The following is an 18,127-nucleotide window of genomic DNA, read 5'->3' on the forward strand; positions in this document are numbered from 1 at the left end:
TTTTTACTTCCCAACTGCAGAGTTATGCATATTAAGTAGAAGCAGTGCCTAGGCTTCCATAGCACCTGCTTGAGTTAAATAAAGCTGATGAGATACCACAGATTTTAGAAGTCTACCTATGTGAAGACAGCAAGTTGTAGGTACCCAAGATTGAAAAATCCTGACCTGCAAGGGCAGCAGCAGGCTGCCATGACTGAATAGTGACTGATCTCAGAGCAAAATGTGGTCCATGGCAATCAGAGAAGATGTTTTGTTCCTTATCAGCTGGTTTGTCTAATGAAAAGCTATTAATATCAGCCAGGATATAATAGGATATAATTTCCAATAGCTGGAGCTGCATTGTACCACTTACACTGGAAATAATTTCTCAGGCAATGCCAGGACTTCCAAGTGAAGGGACTATTGGATATTAAGAAAGGAGATCATCTCATCTATGTAAGCCATTTCCCCCTTCCTCCACCCTGCTATGCCTCACCTCTCCTCTGAGCTGTAGAGTCGGGCGAGTCCAAAATCTGCAAGTTTGATTTGCCCACTGAAAGACAAAAAACAGTCACTGGTTTGAATCACAGGTGGGATCACATGCTGCAAGCAGTAACAGGTAAGGAAATCCCCCCATGTAGTAGAAAGGCCTAACAAAGCAATGTGTGCAGTAATTACTTTTGGATATGCCAGTCTTAGTTTTCCAGATCCTATTTAATGCTTCAAAGAAACAAAAAGGAAAAAAAAAACCACAATAATTCAGTCTCATCTCTATCACAAACCCTTCCCAACAGGCCAATGTCCCAGAGAAGTTTTCTAGATGGATATCCAGACATCTAGATACAATTATGTGCAGTATTATTCTGAGGCTCAAAGTTTTCTTATAGGTATCCAGATAAAGACTTGAGAATTAACAGCAAGTGAATATTGTTCTGTATTCTGCGATGAACTACGTTACTGCCAAACATCGCTATCTAGAGAAGAGAGAGCATTCATGGAGAACTGCTACTTCCTACCTTAACCCTCAACAGTTTCTCTGCATACAAGCACTTCCAATAAACAGTATTTTTGCCAAAATACCATGGAGACCAAGTGTACACAGAGACCCACTTACTTCAAGTCAGCATGAAAAAAGGTTAACTGTAAGGAGCTGCAAAACGGCCTCACGTGGAGACACTGCTACCAAGAGCAAGTTAAGTATAAGGTTGTTAGGGTTGTTCACCCTTGTAGCAGGAGATGTGTTCTCAGCCAGGAGCAGCACCCAGGAAAGCCACTGCTTAATTATAACCATCCGTCACACCACTGGTGGAAGCATGCAGGGTTATACTCCTACAGTGGATCAACACCTTCTGTTCCTAAGCGTACTCAAGGCGAAGACAACAACTGTGCGCTCTCAGCTGAACCCAGGGAGAGCGCAGGGAAGAGCGTGGACAGAAGTGTATCTACTCCCAGGTTACCTGTTGTTCAATAAGATGTTGGAGCACTTAATATCTCGATGAAGGAAATTCTTTTTGTGACAATAATCCAGACCCTCCATTAACTGTTTCATGAAAGACTTGATATGGTCCTCTGAGAAATGTACCAAGCCAGATTCTAGCAGCCCCATTAGGTCATGGTCCATGTACTCAAACACAAGGTAAAAGGCACCTGGTATAATAAAGTGAGAAATTATTTAAGGCAAGAGAGGAGACACAAAGAAAAAGGAGGAATGAAAGTAGACTCAATTGTTGAAATATTCTTTTTTGTGCACTGTTGAGTGTGTTCTGTTGGCATTTTCTTTAACGCAGTCTTGTGATATTTAGGGCTTACTGGGCATCCTAGAAGATTTTTTTTCCTCAAGGGAAGAAAAAAACCACAAAACCCAAAACAACTAAGTAGCCCCTCTAATGCATCAAGCTGACATCTGAAACCAACATATGCACCCAAAATAAATTCCTTTGAAATCCTGGTCATGTTTACCCACCTGTTTTGTTTTTTCTTTCAAGCTAGTTTGTTGAAGAGATTACTGCTATGCATGGCTTGAACTGATGTTTGTGTTGTTCCTTTCTCTCTCGTGGTAGAGAAGGCCCCAAACAAAAGTTAGTGGGATGCTAGAACATCCTTCTTCCACAGTGACAGAGGACAGAAAACTTCTCACACTATTAGAAAGTTTGTTGCCACTCATCAGTGTTAAAAGTGACCCTGTAAAGGCTTTTTTTAAGCCTGCTCTTTTATGACTCTACAGGAATGCAATGCATCCTTTTAAGCCCGCGTCTACCTCTGCTCTGCAGTATGACAACTCATTTTAACTAGAATCTATCCTTTGATGTAAGGCCAAATCCAGATGCCAAACTTGCTGGAACTATGTATCAAGGAGGAATGCAGAAAAAAATCTACACCAGAGTTTAGATTTTTAGTTTTACACTAAGAATAAACAAATGGAGTTGCATCACCTCTTTGGCTAATCAAAACCACACCCCACAGCAAATACTACCTTTGTCCTTCTTGAAATCCAGTGCATCTTGTTTGTCCGTGACAATTTCCTTCATGTTAACAACACTGCGATGGATCAGCTGCCGAAGGATTTTGATCTCGCGGATGGCTGTGATAGGGAAGCCTTCCTTTTCATTGTCCAGTCGCACCTTCTTGAGAGCCACCAATTCACCTGCCAGAACGAGCCAGTGTCAAAGCCTCTGCACAAATCACTGCTAACAGCTCTGTGGGCTTCCAGAGGGAAGTTGAAAGTAGATATGAGCACAGTGAACGTCCACCAAGAAACAGCAGACACAGCTTTAGTTACTACCCTACTAATTTTCATTTAATCTCTCTGTCAGAAGTTATCACACCAACAACTCAAGACAGATGACACCAGTGCTCCTCATCTCCTTCACAAGAAAGTCACACAGGTGAACATCAATTTACCGTTGAAACCACTCCAGTCCCTTTCACAAGCTCTGCGACAGTAAAGTCTGACAAAGGCTAATTTAAAAAGCAGGGGTTCAGTTGGCATCTATGGCTGGCATAGCTATACCTACCATGATCATCTGACCACTTGTCAAATTGTACACACAGGGCATACGATTTCACAAGCAGAGAGGGCAGCCGGGCACTAACTCACAGTTAGTATTTCAGAGCTTCTGTTCTTTTGTGCCTTTTGAAAACACCTGATGTAAATGCTTATTCCAGGGCTGGAGCCATTTCTAGTTCTACAGGTATTTGTCATTAAGCAGCAACGCCACTAACACTGGAATGGGTTTTAAGCACACCACAATAATGATGCCTTAAAGTAGTGGAGTCAATCTGAAGCCACTTGGCATCCTTACCTGTATCCTTGTCCTTGGCTTTGTACACCTGCCCATACGTCCCTTCTCCAATAATTCCAATGATATCAAACTTGTCCACACAACGCTTCCCCCAGTCACTTTCCGTCTGTCTCCTCTCCCCATACCGAGGACAACAGATTCTGAAAGATGGAAGCAGACTGTTAAGACACTCGAGTGCTCCATCTCACCTGCCATCCCACAAACAAATGCCCATTCAACCGTTTTAAGCTGTACCCTAAAAACAAAAAGCAAAGGTCAGGCACCCTGTCTTTACACTCCTAGCAACTGAGTGTTCAGTAGAGTTTAATGAATTATGCTATATAACCTCAACTACTCCAGATATAGGCACTGCTATGCAGGAATGTTATCCTTCTATTTAATTCAGATACTAAAACACCCCATCCAGAACACTCTCACTATCAGATCTTTTCACTTCAGTTATGCATTTGTCAGCTGCATACAGCTAACAAGCAATACATTGCTCCTCCTGGGGAAATAAGTAGTGCAAAGAGTAAGACAAGCAAAATGGATATTATGTCACCTCATTTCCACAGACTTTGAGGTGGCAGAAGCATTTTGCTATAGCCTACCTGGGGCATGCAGTTAGCTACACAGACTTCTACAAAGATCTCATTACATACTTTTAACTGAGAGTAGCTCGAAGGAGAAACAAACCAGTATCTTAATCTAAAAAATACAAAAGAATTATGCTACAGTGGGACAAAAAATCAGTGTTTGGAATCTTTTGCAGAAACGCTGGACATTTGATTTTTGTTTAAAAAAAAGTGTAGCTAGCGCTCTGTGTACAAAACATCAAGGCAGCTTGCTTTGTTGATAGTCGCATCAATTTTGTTATCGGGGAAGTTGTATATGCCTTGCAATACTCTGATTGTGCATGAAGAAAAGGTGTATGTCTCCTGTTCAGAATAACCAATTCCTAGAAGCTCCACGAGCTTTAAATAGGGATACTCATCAGGAGATTTTGGCCTACAAGCTATAGGCTAAATCAAAAGGCAAGAGAGCTTTCAGGGTAGATGTGGCTGGAGATTGACTATGGCAAACTCCAGCAATTTCTACCATTGAAAGGGTCAAAGGGGAAGATGACAGAATCCATCACAGCTTCAGTACAATGCCTCAACCGTAGCCTCCATTTGGTGCACAATTTACACATCCTTCTCTTCTTCCCAAACCGCTGTACTGTTAATTCTCAAATAGATGGGGCAAGCGGCCTTGAACTGTGAATGGTCCAAATATGAAACAACCCATAGGACACAGTTAATACTCCATAAGAAAAAACAGAAATATGAACTCATTTTCTCCACATTTCACTTCCCTCAATAATAAAGACAGCACTCAAACAAGTCTGGGGACAAAAGAATTTATAAAACTGAACTAAATCTGGCTAAAGATTTATAAGTAAGTGCACGTTAAGTGTTCTCCCCATCCAATAAATGGTGGGGAGGCTGCTGAGGGCTGACAAAGCAGCCGCCAGATTCAACTTAAAAAATGACAGCACTTTCAACAACACCTTCTCCACAGAGAGCACAGGGCATGCAGTCAGCTTTTCTAGGAGTGCTGCAGTATATGCTGAAACCTAAAGCTTTGGAAACCTAAACTGACATATGTGTGAAGAAACAGAAAACTTAACAACTCAAAGAAGCTGAAAAGAAAGCCAGCCTTACTTTGGTCTCTTTTTGAACGGTTGCTGAGGTGGTGTGGCTGCCTTTGGTTCCGGGGAGTCAGGAGGAGATGGGTCCCCTCCAGGGAGCTCTGGAGGGAGCGGGAGGTCCGTGAGTAAGTGTCGTGGTCTCTGCTCTCTATCTTTCTTCACAGGTTTTGGAGGAAGAATCTCTTTTGGACTAAACTCCGAAAAGTTAATACAATAAAAAAGTCAGACTTAACAGCCAATTAACAAACAAAAAAGCCTACTATAGGACAACTCTCTATTTGAGAACATAAGGTTAGGAGCCCAAGTTTAAGTGTCAAAATTAGCATAGCCAAGTATAAAACAAGCCAGTCTTAAATTTCACAGTGATAATATATCAGGAGAGAAAAGTGTTAGGTTTGAACCACTGTCTTCAAATAAACACACAGCTCTCTGCCAATAGAACTTGGTCAATTTGCACAAATACATAGTTATTCTCAGTTTCCTGTAAGACAGTTCAGGTTATCAGCCAGCACCCACTTTCTGACCCTGACTTCCTCTATTTAGTCTATTTATCATAATGAAGTTAAATGCATGACTTGTTATGGACCACTATAAATATGAACCCAGAATTAAGTCTCTCTACATAAGTAACTTTTAACTTCTTAGCAAGGACTGAAATGTAGCGCCAACTTGTGAAAATTGCTGAGAAACCAAAAGCTGACTTTTTTTTTTTTTAAAGAATCAAATTACTGATGGCATCAGAAGCTTGGTTTAGACTGGCAAGAGTCTCATAAGCAGAACCTAATTCTCTCATGTATGCAGCAGGGAGAATTCCTAGGTCTGAAGAGTCAGGAATTCTTCTCCACACAAATCTTGGCTTCACCAGGAAAAGAAAAAGATTAAGAGATACGAACAACCTTCCAAGGTTCGTTTTTAGGGCAGCCAGCAGGAGGTTTGCTGTTTGTCAGCATCACCAGCTCTAACGCCTCAGCACAGAGAACTCCACATAAATGAACTGATGGAAGTAGGTCATTTTCCCAATTTTTTTATTAGACACTGCCTAATCTGCATGACAATCTCTTCTGAAATATAGTTAAGAAACAAGCAAGACAAAGAAGGATCCTATTCTGGCACTGAGCTCTGACATCTTCTGTAAAAGATGAGGGAGCAACCTTATCCCACTGCTAAGAAGTCACCAGGCAGCTGCAGAACTAATCACACGTCACACCAGCCTAGACCTCTGGAGGAAAGTATTCACCGACGGGCTCTATTACCAGCGGTACATATCCTAGAAATACCAGAAGTGGGAGAGCTGCACAGGCTGAAGCTCACTCCCCATTAACTGCAAATTCTTAATGTGCAGAATAATAGCCAGCCAGGTCACTTCACCGAGGCAGAACCCACGTTAAACCTCAGAAGTTCTTCAAAGCGAGATCTAGCTGGGGCCTACAATCGCATGTAGGATGCAAGGGACTTTGTTCCAACAGAGCAGATCAACCAGGTTTTTCTTTCTTTACTGCTTTCATATGTGTACTTGAAGCACTGATCCAATGTCCAGTTCTTACAGATTGAACATTCACAATAACAAAAAAAGCAGTTGTTTATTTGACTTTGTGTTTAATCCACTTCTAATCGGCAATTCATTTGTTCCTGACAGTATTTAAATATCTAATAGTATATGCTAAGCTTGGTCCCTTTGACCCTGTCAAAAAGATTCAGCCTTTTTCCAGACACACATCAAAAGCCAACTTCTTTGCAAGACTTCTTGGGAAGGGCCAAGGTGTGTTTGTAGGTTTAACCTGCAGCCACCCAGCCTCCCAGGAGTTCCTTTCTCTCTCTCATACTAAATAGTTATCATTTTCTTGCTGACACACTGTTATCTGCACTTAGTTATGTACAGCTTAGTTAATCTCTCTGCATATCAGCACTAGTGCCCCTAGATGGTTACTTTAATTACCCCCAGAACATTTGGACATTTCACCAGGCATTTCTTTCAAAGTGAGAAAGCCAAACAGACCCTTCAGAGTTGCCAAGCAGAAAAATAATGAAGTGCAAACGCCAACTGCCTAACAAAGACTCCTAGAAGCTACCTCCCTTCTTCCCCTCCCCTAAAATAGCAGGAATGCGATCAGTCAGGTCTGCATTTTTAACTATGTTAGTGCTGTGAACAGTCAACCAGGTGCTGTTAGGAACCTATGCAAGCTATGCAACTTCTGAGTGCAACACCAAACACGTACAAAGTTTGTACCACTTGCTTCTAAACAGCTTTTCCTCCCCTCCTGCTACATGAAGCGACCCACAGTGCACCTTGACTGCTGTGAAGTCTAAAAGCATTATAGACAGATGATAAGTCTTGAGAGCTCAGCAAGCACTGAGAAAGGTTAAACAGTCTCTAACTGAATGAGGCATGTTTTGTACTTGGACACTTCAAAGCACGTTTCCAAATCCTGTGCAGGGTCTCAGAGCTGGAGTGTTTTCCCAGTCTCAGCATATGAAAGCAAAAGTCTATCCAAGAACAATTTTGTTCATAAATATGAAGGCAGTTGATCAAGGGTGAGCTTCCACACACAGTCAGTGTCATACAGAACTGCCACTAGACTCAGCAAAATGAAGCAGGATTTCCCATCCTTTTATTGGGAAAAAGTCACTGTAAATCCATTTACTAAGCTTAGCAACCAGCAGTATTATTGCCCACACCCCTAAGTTCATAGTGATGGCAGAGATAAAACACACTTTTACAAAACTAAGCCATACCTGGGTGGTAAAAAAAGAGCTCTAGGTGTGGGTGGCTAAAAAAATAAAATACAGTATTTGCAGCACAATTTCTGTGTTTGGAATAAGGCAACACAGCAGCAGACTCTTGCTTAGACTGGCATTTGAGTTGGGAAAAGATCTGCAATCTGTTAAAAGCTACTGCTCATCACAGATACATTCAAACTAAATAGACACTTGCTGAACAACATTACACAGCTTAGGAAGGGCAACATAAACATGCACAAGCCTAACTTTTACGTTGATTGCAGCGACAGCATTACCCTAATTTACATCAATACCAAGACAAACCATGAAAATCAATTAAATGAATCAGAATATGTAACATAGTGTTCACTTCAACCACAGGGTAATTAAGTCATAACTATCATGTAACACACTATTCACTAAAAAACATGCTTTACTAACCAATGAGATACCTAGTACATCTTTATCGATGGTTAGAAAGATACAGAGGTTGTTAGGGAACTACAGGCTAAACAGATCCAATAGAGAAAAAAAATTTCAGTGATGACCTGACGTTAACAGCACTACAACATACTAACAGCTACAAAAGGAAAAAAAAAAGTTTGTTTTCCTTCCTCTCCACCTCCATTTTAGATATTCTGTTCCCTTCCCCACCAAAGGAAAACTCCCACAGTAAGGTTTTTCAGACCAGTTCATATTAGAAGCCAAGACCACCACCAGCCAAGACCCAGAGCAGCGACAGCTACAATTACAGGACAGAATTAAGTCTGCATGTTTTGATTAGAAATGATAGGAAACAGAAATTTGAAGTAGGTGTAGTTTCACTCTTTCAAACTCTTTTTCAAACAAACAATACCTACTCCTTAAGCAATAAGGATTGTATTAATTATTCAATAATTAAGACAATACTTAATTTAAACCAATGCCATTTTTTACATGTGGGCATGGCCTGCATGTTTGTTGAGTTTAGAACAGAAATAGATCTGGTTTGTGTTCTTCTATTGGAATTGTTAAGCTCTTTCCTGTTACTTAAGTACCGGTGCTGGAGGAATTAAACAAAAAAAGCAATTTCAAAATAAGCCTGTGCAAATGGCTGCAACACAAAGGGGTGCATAATTCTGGATCCATGTTTCATTACTGTAATAAATATGAACAAAGAGCGATGTGAAACTTTTACTAACCAGCATTAAAACAGCAGCCAAACCTCTCTTTCTCACTGAGATAAGATGTAACTACCTGCACAGGATCATAAAACTCTCCACATAAACCTGACAAGGCCAAAACCAGGAATGGCTGTGCAATAACGCATTTATACCAGTGGCATAGTCCTCAGAGCACTCTGCAGGATAAACTAGTGACTGTCAAACTAACCAAAAGAATCCGTTTATTTCAATGTTTTGCTTTTAAATGCAAACTGGATGCTCTTGTGTGACCTTACCTATCCAAGTCATCTTCCCCAACTAAAATAGGGGGGAGCGGAAGCGGAGGCAACGTTGAAGTTTTCAGGTGTGGGATAGCAGCCGTCACAGACACTTGTGTTTTTGTAGCGACTTGGACAGAGGACTGAGAGTTCACCTGAGAGGATAAAGTAGACGTCCTTGGGTGGGAAGAAGATGGCAAAGACGTTGGGGCTGAAGTAGGGACCTGAACAGGAGTCAGTTGGGATGGTGGCAAAGGTGGAACAGCAGGTGATGGAGGCAAAGGTGGCAACGGCGGAGTTGGAGGTGGTGGTGTGGTTGTCGGCAGAGGTGGAGGAGGTGATTTTATTGAGGGTAGTGGGGGTGGAATCTCCTTCTCTGCTGTGTCTGTCTCTTTAGGAGATAGTAGGTCCTCTACTACTGCTACAGGCTTCAAGTCTTTTGTTCCCGTCTGTTTCGAATCTCTAACTGGAACAGGATGTTTCCTCTCAGAGTTCTCCTCTGCCTTGATTTTTGTTGCCTCTGCAGGGGCTTTAGTCTCTGCATTCGTATACAGTAAATTCACTAATTCTGTATCTGAAGACGATTTTTCAGATTTAACAGTTTTGATGACCTTTTTTGATTCTGTTCCAGATTCCTTAAGTTCAGCTAAGCTGTTCTCCTTTCTAGACAGGAAAACAGGTGAGCCCTTTGCTTCCTTCCCATCCACCTTGGCTGCAGCTGCTGCTGCTGCCGCTCGCTCCTTTTTCTTCCTGCTGAGTTCTGCCCCCAGACTGGAGTTCAGCGGTAGCCTTGTCGGTGATATACTGGAATGGCGACTGCGTGATCCAGACCTCTGCTTTTTACTGTGAGATGATGAGTGTCTTGAATACCCAGGACTTCGGCTTCGGGACTTCACAGACTTCCTGTGGAGAGAACGGGGAGAAGATAAATGAAACGAAGCATCTCTCAACCTCTGAGCTATTCACCAACATCAATAGCTCTCTCTGAAAGTAATTCGAATCCATTATTTGTCAACTAAGTTCAGAGAGTCCATAACACCTGTCAGGAGAGACTAAAACTACTGAAATGAGTTTATTGACTAAAGCAGTACAAGCTTCAGGTCATCATCCAGCCTTCCAATGTCAGGACTACCCTCACAATCATACTGTTAAGACAGAAACGAAGGATCAAGATTGGACAAGCCCCAAGGTAAAGACGAGATCACAGATGCATGCACTAAACAGAAGACTTCAGCTGAGAGGATGAGCTGGCAGTTTACAAATCTTTCACAGTAATTATGTACAACTTTAAAAGAAAGCAATGGATAAAATATGACTGCCCTCATGGGAATGCCGCCTCAGGAAACACTTCACTTCAAGCTAATTTTTCCCCCTGGTTCTTTTACTATCATCAGAACTCAAATTTGCACACTGTGATTCAGGAGAAGAAAAAAACCACCCCAGAAATTTTATTGTTTGAGGTATGTCCAGAGGGTCTCAGTCGTTCTCTACAATAAATGGGCTCTAAATCAGGTATATATGCAGAAATAAAAAACCCCACACTGAAAGCCTGTGTTGTGATACAAGCAACAAGCAAGGCAGGAAACACCTCACACCATCAGGGTACGCACCATCAGCACGGGGTGAACCTAGTCAGAAGACAGCAGTAACCACAAGCTCAGTGGAGACTGATACGGAAACAAGATAAAAAAATAAAATAGAACTGGAAACTGGTACTTCCAGTGTCCATGTCAAAATAACTGACAAGACAGAACTGTTTCCTCCACTTAGGGAGGAACTAGGATTTTGCAGGTTATGAGACAGCATACTTGAAACTGTACACGTGGTAGGCTCTGAAGGGTTTAGAAGCTGTGTGAGCCGACAGCAAAACAAGAAGTTTTGAGATCAGACCCTATGAATACTAATAGAAACTATGCTCAAAGTTTATTTTTATTCCATGATTTATTACTCAGAACATACCTTTTTTTTGAAAACATGGAGTTCTCTCAAAACATAGTTCCGCAGTAGTTATAAAACACACCTAATAGCAAGCAGGTTTGAACGCAGTTAGATGCTGGCTCGCTTGTAACCATACTCGGAATGTAATTAGCAACAAGATCTAAACTGTTTATAGTGCTACTCAAATTAATATTATCCTGAGACAACAAATGTTTGGAAAACAAACTGGACAACCAAGACAGACTAATGCTTCCTCGCTAGACACCACCACCACCTCCAAGGATGGACATAGTTGTGATTGCATGGGAGGTGAAGGGTCTTGCTGCACAGTGGTGTGGAGTTTACCAGAACCCTCTTCCCTTGCTACTCCAAGCACAAACATTCTGCCCTTTCACTAGTAAGCGCAACCCCAAACCTCATGCTAACAGTGGTCAAAGAACACTATGACTGCAGGTAGTCCTTACCTTTAGCCTTACAAAATAAACATACAACCAGAAGGAGAAAAGTGTCAGCTGAAGTCATTCAACTATTTTCCTCCTCAACACACTTCTCTGTAATGGGGATGCTGCCTCAGGGTCGCCTATTTTTCCAAGGTTTCTGCTTAACAAATTAATGGTCTCAGACACAGTTTACCATTTGGATAGCAGTTCACCTGCCACATCCCAGTGCAAAGTTGCCAGGTGCTAAAAAAGCTGTTATGTTTTCACTATGCCCAAAGACATTCCAAAGGCTAAGAAAAACGCTCCTAATGAATCCTGTAGGATGCAGTTTACTGCAACCACAAATAGTTTTGGGGTTAGCATTCCCTATTACAATTCTTTCAGGATAGATTGTTTAAGATGCCATGATACTCAGTTTCCTGCTCCCCATCTCCCATCCTCCCCCATGATTAGCCCCCCAACAGTTACTCCAACTGGTTGCAGAGCCACATTCTCAACAACATCACTCAGCAGATCTTCTATAAACTTCTCCAAAAGTCCAAATGTACCTTATTTTTAATAGTACTACGTTAGAAATGCAGCCACCAAAGATACCTGCATGGACACAAGCAAGGGAAAGGTAATGCTGGAGGAAGCGGTGGCGTGCGCAGACAGGACCTCCCTTATGCAAGGGTTGCTGTGGAAGGAGTTGCACCACAGAACCAGCTCTTCCAAGGGCTGGGGATGACTCCCTGACCTTCCGTCAGCAAATATACACACTCCTGTGTTCCACCAGGACTAAATCCACTTATTTCCTCCCAGATGCTCCACAGGCATCACTCACACTTTTTCTCTTCAGTTGTCTAATGATAATTACCTATACCTATTATACAAAGAGCTGCTGTTTCTAAGCCCATTTTCCAGCTTGGTGTTTACAGCTTCTTTGTTAGACCTGAAAAAGGCACCACATCCAGAAGCTTGTCTGCTTTCCCAGCTCTATCAACACAACCAGTAATAGATCACTCTACAACAAATCTTACCTCATATCATTAAGACCATCAACAGCCTCAACACCACTACAGTGCTTGCTGAGCAGCGGTCTTCCACAGCAACACTTGCTTTTATCACTGCTGGATATCTCAAAAAAGATGCAATAAGACAGAAGGTGCACAGGCAGATTTTGCTTTTTGAAGATACTCTTTCCATCCTTTGGAATGATCTTTTTGTGGCTTTACCTGCAGTCAACTAGTTAGCACTTTTACCCCTTTCACCCTTAACATGTGTTAAGACAACAGTCTACAGCTCACTTGCTTTGCTAAGGTTATCAGGGATGGGTGGGGGGCAATTCAGTCTCACTTGCAGTTCTTTTTCTGGATAAAAATGCTCTGGGATTAAAAAACACCTTGTTGTCTCTCTAGCACTGGAAACTAGAAATACAAGATACTAACCACAACGACTGTGAATTAACATCAAGAAGTCAGAGACAATGGCTCATCTAAAAATCCAAATAAAAAAGCATTGCTAGATTAATTTAACTGATACAATCAGAAGATTAGAATGGTCTTTGGAGAAGGGAATGCTGGAACCCTCCAGACCTCCTCATGCTGAAAACAACCACAGCTAATAGCCATTAACAGAGGTGAGCCTGAATCAGCTGGCAGAACAACAAAGCCCCACATCTACATACTTCCATATTATCCACTACACAAACTCCTAGGAACATCTACAGACATTAAAATACATTACCTGCTCCAAGCTGCAACAGAAGATGAGTAAAGTGCAAGCGAGTATCTGGGAAGCCTGACCACATGCCCCGTACTCTTAAATCATCAGGAAACAAGCTCAAACAGAAGGCCAATGTTTCTCATTTATGAATGCCCGATGACCTTTTGCCGTGGCAAGGATCTGCATAACAGTGGCCACTACTACAGCACGTGCACACACTCATACTTAGCTGCTATACTTAGTACAGAGCACAACCCACCTTCAGCAAGCTGAAGGACTCTGGAATTTCTTCTTCTAGTTTTAGCTGCAATGACAACAGTTGCTACAAGGAATGGCAAGCCACTTCTGTTATTTTCCCTACTGACCAAATCATCCTCATTTCCTCCTAAATTGAAAGCAAGTTGTTTTGCACAGCCATTTGAAATGCAAACATTCTGTATTTTCTCCAATCAGCACAGCACATTGATTCAGTTTCCTTATACTGTATTTTGGATGTGGAGATTAAAGAAAATACAGAATGCATTAAAAAAACCAAAAACAACAACAACCCGTATTGTCAGTCATTGGAAATAATTCAGTGTCCCAGAAAAGCCTGCGTTACCTCCTCTGAAGCATTTAAGCCATAGTCAGATGTTCACTGCCTATATCAGTGTGCCAGTTAAAGACATTTTCTCTCCCAAAGTGTTCCTGCCCCTCCACAGGAGCCAACAGAAGAGATCAAGCAGTCACTCCCCAGCTACTCTGGTGTAGTCAGCTGCCTCCATTTACACACTCATCTGCAGCAGATCAACCAAAGCTGGCTTTGATGAAGCTGGCAAGGAAGGCTCAGCCCATCCCCATCCACTCCTTCAGGTGAGCTCCTGAACAGCCGTCAGCAGAGGGTCAGCCCCACCTTTGGCTTCTGGAGCAGACGTTTGACCACAAACTTACACCGACTACCTCACCATACAGGCTACAAGCTCAGTGAAGCAAAACCAACGATAAATTACAACTTATAATTTGCCTAACGTATGGAAAATGTGTTAAATTCCCTCTGCCCCTTTACTAGAACCACTTCAGGTGGATGTTTTCTGAAGGAGTGATCCATATTTTTTGCTCTGCTTTAAAAGAATATATCACACAGTAAGTTATCTGCCCAGAAAAAGAGAGAAAAGTAGTAGGTTATCAACTGCAGTCAGAGATTCAAAGAATTCAGTACAAGCTGAGCGTAAACAGTAAGTAACCTTTGGAATCTATTTTGGTTTGGGGTCTAGCATTTTGACAGTGAGTCAAAGATGCCCTTAAAAAGTTTGTAAGTCCAGGGAAGCAGCACAAAGTGCTTCAAAATTGCTCCCATAATTAAGAACAGGAAAATATAACTGCTTGATCTCTGAAGTCAGAAGCAACTAGCCATTTACATAAAGAATAAGCTTCAGGTTCTCCTGGGAAGTAGAGTAATGTGGGGGGGTGGAAGAAACACCTCTTCATATACCACTCCATTTTCCTCATGGTTTCTCCCTGGTTAGGGCTGAACATGGACATTTAACAGGTGCCATAACACAAAATTATATCATGAAGTATACATATGTTTTCTACTGCTGTGTTCTCACCCTTCCAAAAGTGTTAGCAAGTAACTAACATGTAAGAGCAGTGCCACCAGGGCAAAAAGGATTGAGGGGAGGGAGAAGAAAACCATTAACAACTATCCCTCAGATCCTCTCAGGTGTACAGAGAAAACAGGGCAGAGGAGAAAGAGCCTGGAGGAAATATTCACTATGTAAAGTCACAGCAGTGTAAGTAGATTTTACGTAACAGCTTCCACGGTGCTAAAACCAATACACCTCTCACAGCAAGGACAAAGGCACTATTTCAAGCCCACTATAAAAGACAGTATTCCTGAAGTTAAGAGTTCTAGTAACAAAGGCCAAATTCCAAAAGCCCGGAGTTCTTTGGGAACTGCTGATCACATAAATGCGCTCTGGAGGCAGCCTCTTCACTCACAGCTCCTGTTTGGACCAGAGGATGCAGTACAGCTAACACAGCGCAGAGCATTTCTATAGCTATTACATTCCAGGTCACATCTTAATTGCCATGGAGCTACAACCAAAGCTCCGCAGCACCCATGGTGACAACTGGAAACTCACTTAACATAAGCTGAAGCCAGAAAAAAAGAATCAACATTAGACTATGTATTCGTGCATATAACAGGATGATTAACAAACATCTGAAATAAAACACACAGAACTACCTTCAAATAATAGTTTCCTTCTGTAGCAAGGTTACTGACTAAAGAAAAAAAAAAAAAAGAGAAAATTATAGTTAAGCCAGAATACAGCTGGGTCCTACTTGCCCTTCCAGAACACCCCGATTTCAGAATGGAAGCAAGAAACTCTAGTACTGAGAAAACAAAGTTTAGGCTAGAAAGATGGAGTTTACATGTGGTCATCTCTAATTCAAGGAAAAAGAAAAGACAAGTCAGTTCAGAAAGAGCAAAATACACTCAAAACAAGCCACCCTCTTGAAAAGCATCATCAAGTTTCCACATGCAGTAAACAGATAAAGGCTTCCAGAAATAGGTGAAAGCATTCTCCCTGGCTGAACTTCTTGCCAGGGAAGTGCATTAGATACCGCATCAGGAGCTGAATGGCTCCGTCTCCCTTCAGAGCACAACCCTCCTCAGGAGCCTCAGCCCTTCTGCGGGGGCCACCTCCAGAGGTGGTGTGTAATTTAATCCCAGGAGCTCATTCAGCCCTAGGCCTCTCTGCTGAGAGCCAACATGGACGCTGCCTACCACCAGTCAGGGAGGTGTTTTCCAAAGTGTGAACACCATTTTAAAGGGAATTGCCACGAACCCAACCAAAGCAATTCCACACAAATCACTCTGCAGCCAAATCAGGCAGCCAGTGACCTGGGCCCCACCGAGATGAGGAAGGGGGTTAACCCCTCCCATGCCCGGAGCCACCCCGACCACCCCCAGCCACATCCCCATTCCCGGGGGCATGGAAGGCAACGTGGAGAGCACGCACCTGGCGATGGGGCTTCGGCTCACAGAGCGCTTCGTGGCAAAAGGGCTGCTTGAACGCCGTCGGCCGTAAGGGCTCGGTGACCTCCCGCTGTACGACCCGCTGCCTCTCTCGTAGCTCGAGGATCGCCTCCTGTTATAGGGGCTTATGGACCTCTGCCGCCGGCTGTAAGGGCTGGGAGAGCGAGTGTTCGACTGGTAGGCCACGGGCTCCTTGTAGGGTGGGCTGATCGACTGCCGGCGCGAGGAGCCGCCGGGGCTCTTCCTATAGGGATCATAGTTGCTGGATGTGTGAGAGCGGGGAGGGCTGAGATCGTACTCCTGGATGTAGGAGGCTCCTGAGGGGCTGTCGTCCAATTTAGGGCTGTCAGACCATTTTCTGTGAGGACTTCTGGATTTTCGCTTCGGACTGTCGATTGTTTTGTAACTTTTTGGAGCATCCCTCTTCCGATGGCTTTTACTGCGCTCTTTGTGGCTGGACTTGAGCTCCCGATCCTTCCTGGATTTCTCCTTGTGCGCTTTGGCTGACCGGGATTCCTTGTTGCTACTCTTTGAGGACAGTGACTTGGGGTGGTCCTCGCTCTCAAGGAGTCTCTTGGAGGATCCCGATACTCTGTCCTTGGTGGACCCGGACCTGCTGGATGCCTCCAGGCTCTTCTCTAACTTTCTCTCTTTTTCTGCCTGTTTGCTCTTCATCAGCTCACGAATGCGCTTGTGCTGGTGGTGCCGGTGCTTCTGCATCCTCTCGCTCCTGTCCGCTTTCCTTTCCTCATTCTCCCTCCTGTCCAGCTTGAGGGCCACATCATCCGAGAAGGTATCTGAATCCGAACTGATGTCATCGTACTCCACCAGCGGCTTGATCATCGTGCCCAAGGGTGCCGCCGTCTCCTGGGCTGCCAGCGGTGACTCCTTGGAGTGCCTGGACTTATGCCTCTTGTGCCTGGAGGCCAGCCGGTGCCTCTCCTTGCTGTTCGAACTCCCGCTGCCAGGCCCGTGCTGCGAGGACCCCCCGCCGCCCCCATCCTTCTTGCCCCCATGTCTCTCCGGATTTGGCATTCCTCCTCCACTGTGCTCGAGAGAGGGGAGGGGGGGGGAATCCTCCAAAACCCCCAAAACTTCAAACTTCCTCAGCGCCCGCTCCTCGCACCATTCACCCCGGCCTCGGCCCTCCCTGCCGCCAACACCCCCCTCCTACATGGGGAGCGGGGCAGGGAGCGCGGCCCCGCGGCGCCTCGAAGCCCCGGAGGAGGCGGAAAGTGGGGGGGGGTGGGGTGGGTGGGCAGGAACCGGGAGGGGAGGGGGAAGGGCACCGGCCTCACCGCCTCATCCGAGGGGCCCAGGCCCGGAGGGCAGCGCCGCCGCGGGGGCTCCCCGGGAAGGCGGGGCCTGGGCCCGCGATCCCTTTCCCACCCCCTCAGCACCGGGCGTCCGGGGTTCCGCGGGCCGCCTCACGGATCCCTCACAGCCGGAAGGCCCAAGGGGCGACGCCGCCTCCCGCCGATTCCCCCCCTCCCCTCCCCTACCCGACCCGGCCCGGCCTAGGCCTAGCCTGGCCCAGCGCCGCCGCCACCGCCGCCGCCCCCCCCCCCCGCTCACTTCCCAAAGCGAAACGGCTCCGCGTCCAAGGGGGGCAACCCGCCAACTCTCGCGAGACTCGCCCGCCTCTCGCGAGAACGCCGCCGCCCTCCGCCCTCACCGGCCGGTTAGTGCGCGCTGGATCCCGCGAGACCTCGCGGAGGAAATAAGGGAAAAGGGGAGGGGGGGGGAGCGGAGGAAAGCCGCGCTCGTCTTCTCGCGAGAGCCGCGCCGCCCGATGACGCGCTCGCCGGCTTCGAGTCAAACTTTATTGGGGCGCCGGGCGGGGACAGCGTCCGCCTTCCCCGCCCCCCCCCTCAACAAATCTTTATGGTAGCGCTCGGCGGCGGATAGGCGCGCGCGCTCCGCCCCTCAGCTCCG

At 44.7% G+C, this 18,127-nt stretch overlaps 1 protein-coding gene across 3 annotated transcripts in view; it reads right to left on the reverse strand.

The window, feature by feature from the left end:
• CDK12 (cyclin dependent kinase 12) overlaps nucleotides 1-17,759 on the reverse strand; it is a 30,318-nt gene extending 12,559 nt beyond the window's left edge. Inside the window, exons 1-7 of one of the 3 annotated variants that reach the window (XM_069786398.1) lie at nucleotides 16,176-17,759; nucleotides 9,107-9,991; nucleotides 4,964-5,140; nucleotides 3,282-3,421; nucleotides 2,453-2,623; nucleotides 1,437-1,626; nucleotides 476-532 (exon numbers count right to left, since the gene is read on the reverse strand). In XM_069786398.1, the coding sequence (XP_069642499.1) occupies nucleotides 476-532; nucleotides 1,437-1,626; nucleotides 2,453-2,623; nucleotides 3,282-3,421; nucleotides 4,964-5,140; nucleotides 9,107-9,991; nucleotides 16,176-17,227 (2,672 nt within the window). In that variant the 5' untranslated portion in view covers nucleotides 17,228-17,759. The remainder of the gene's footprint in view (nucleotides 1-475; nucleotides 533-1,436; nucleotides 1,627-2,452; nucleotides 2,624-3,281; nucleotides 3,422-4,963; nucleotides 5,141-9,106; nucleotides 9,992-16,175) is intronic. The other 2 variants (XM_069786397.1, XM_069786399.1) reach the window with 2 other exon arrangements.
• Nucleotides 17,760-18,127: the final 368 nt, after the last annotated feature.

The sequence above is a fragment of the Haliaeetus albicilla genome, chromosome 7 (assembly GCF_947461875.1).
Source record: "Haliaeetus albicilla chromosome 7, bHalAlb1.1, whole genome shotgun sequence".
NCBI classification, from domain to species: Eukaryota; Metazoa; Chordata; class Aves; order Accipitriformes; family Accipitridae; genus Haliaeetus; species Haliaeetus albicilla.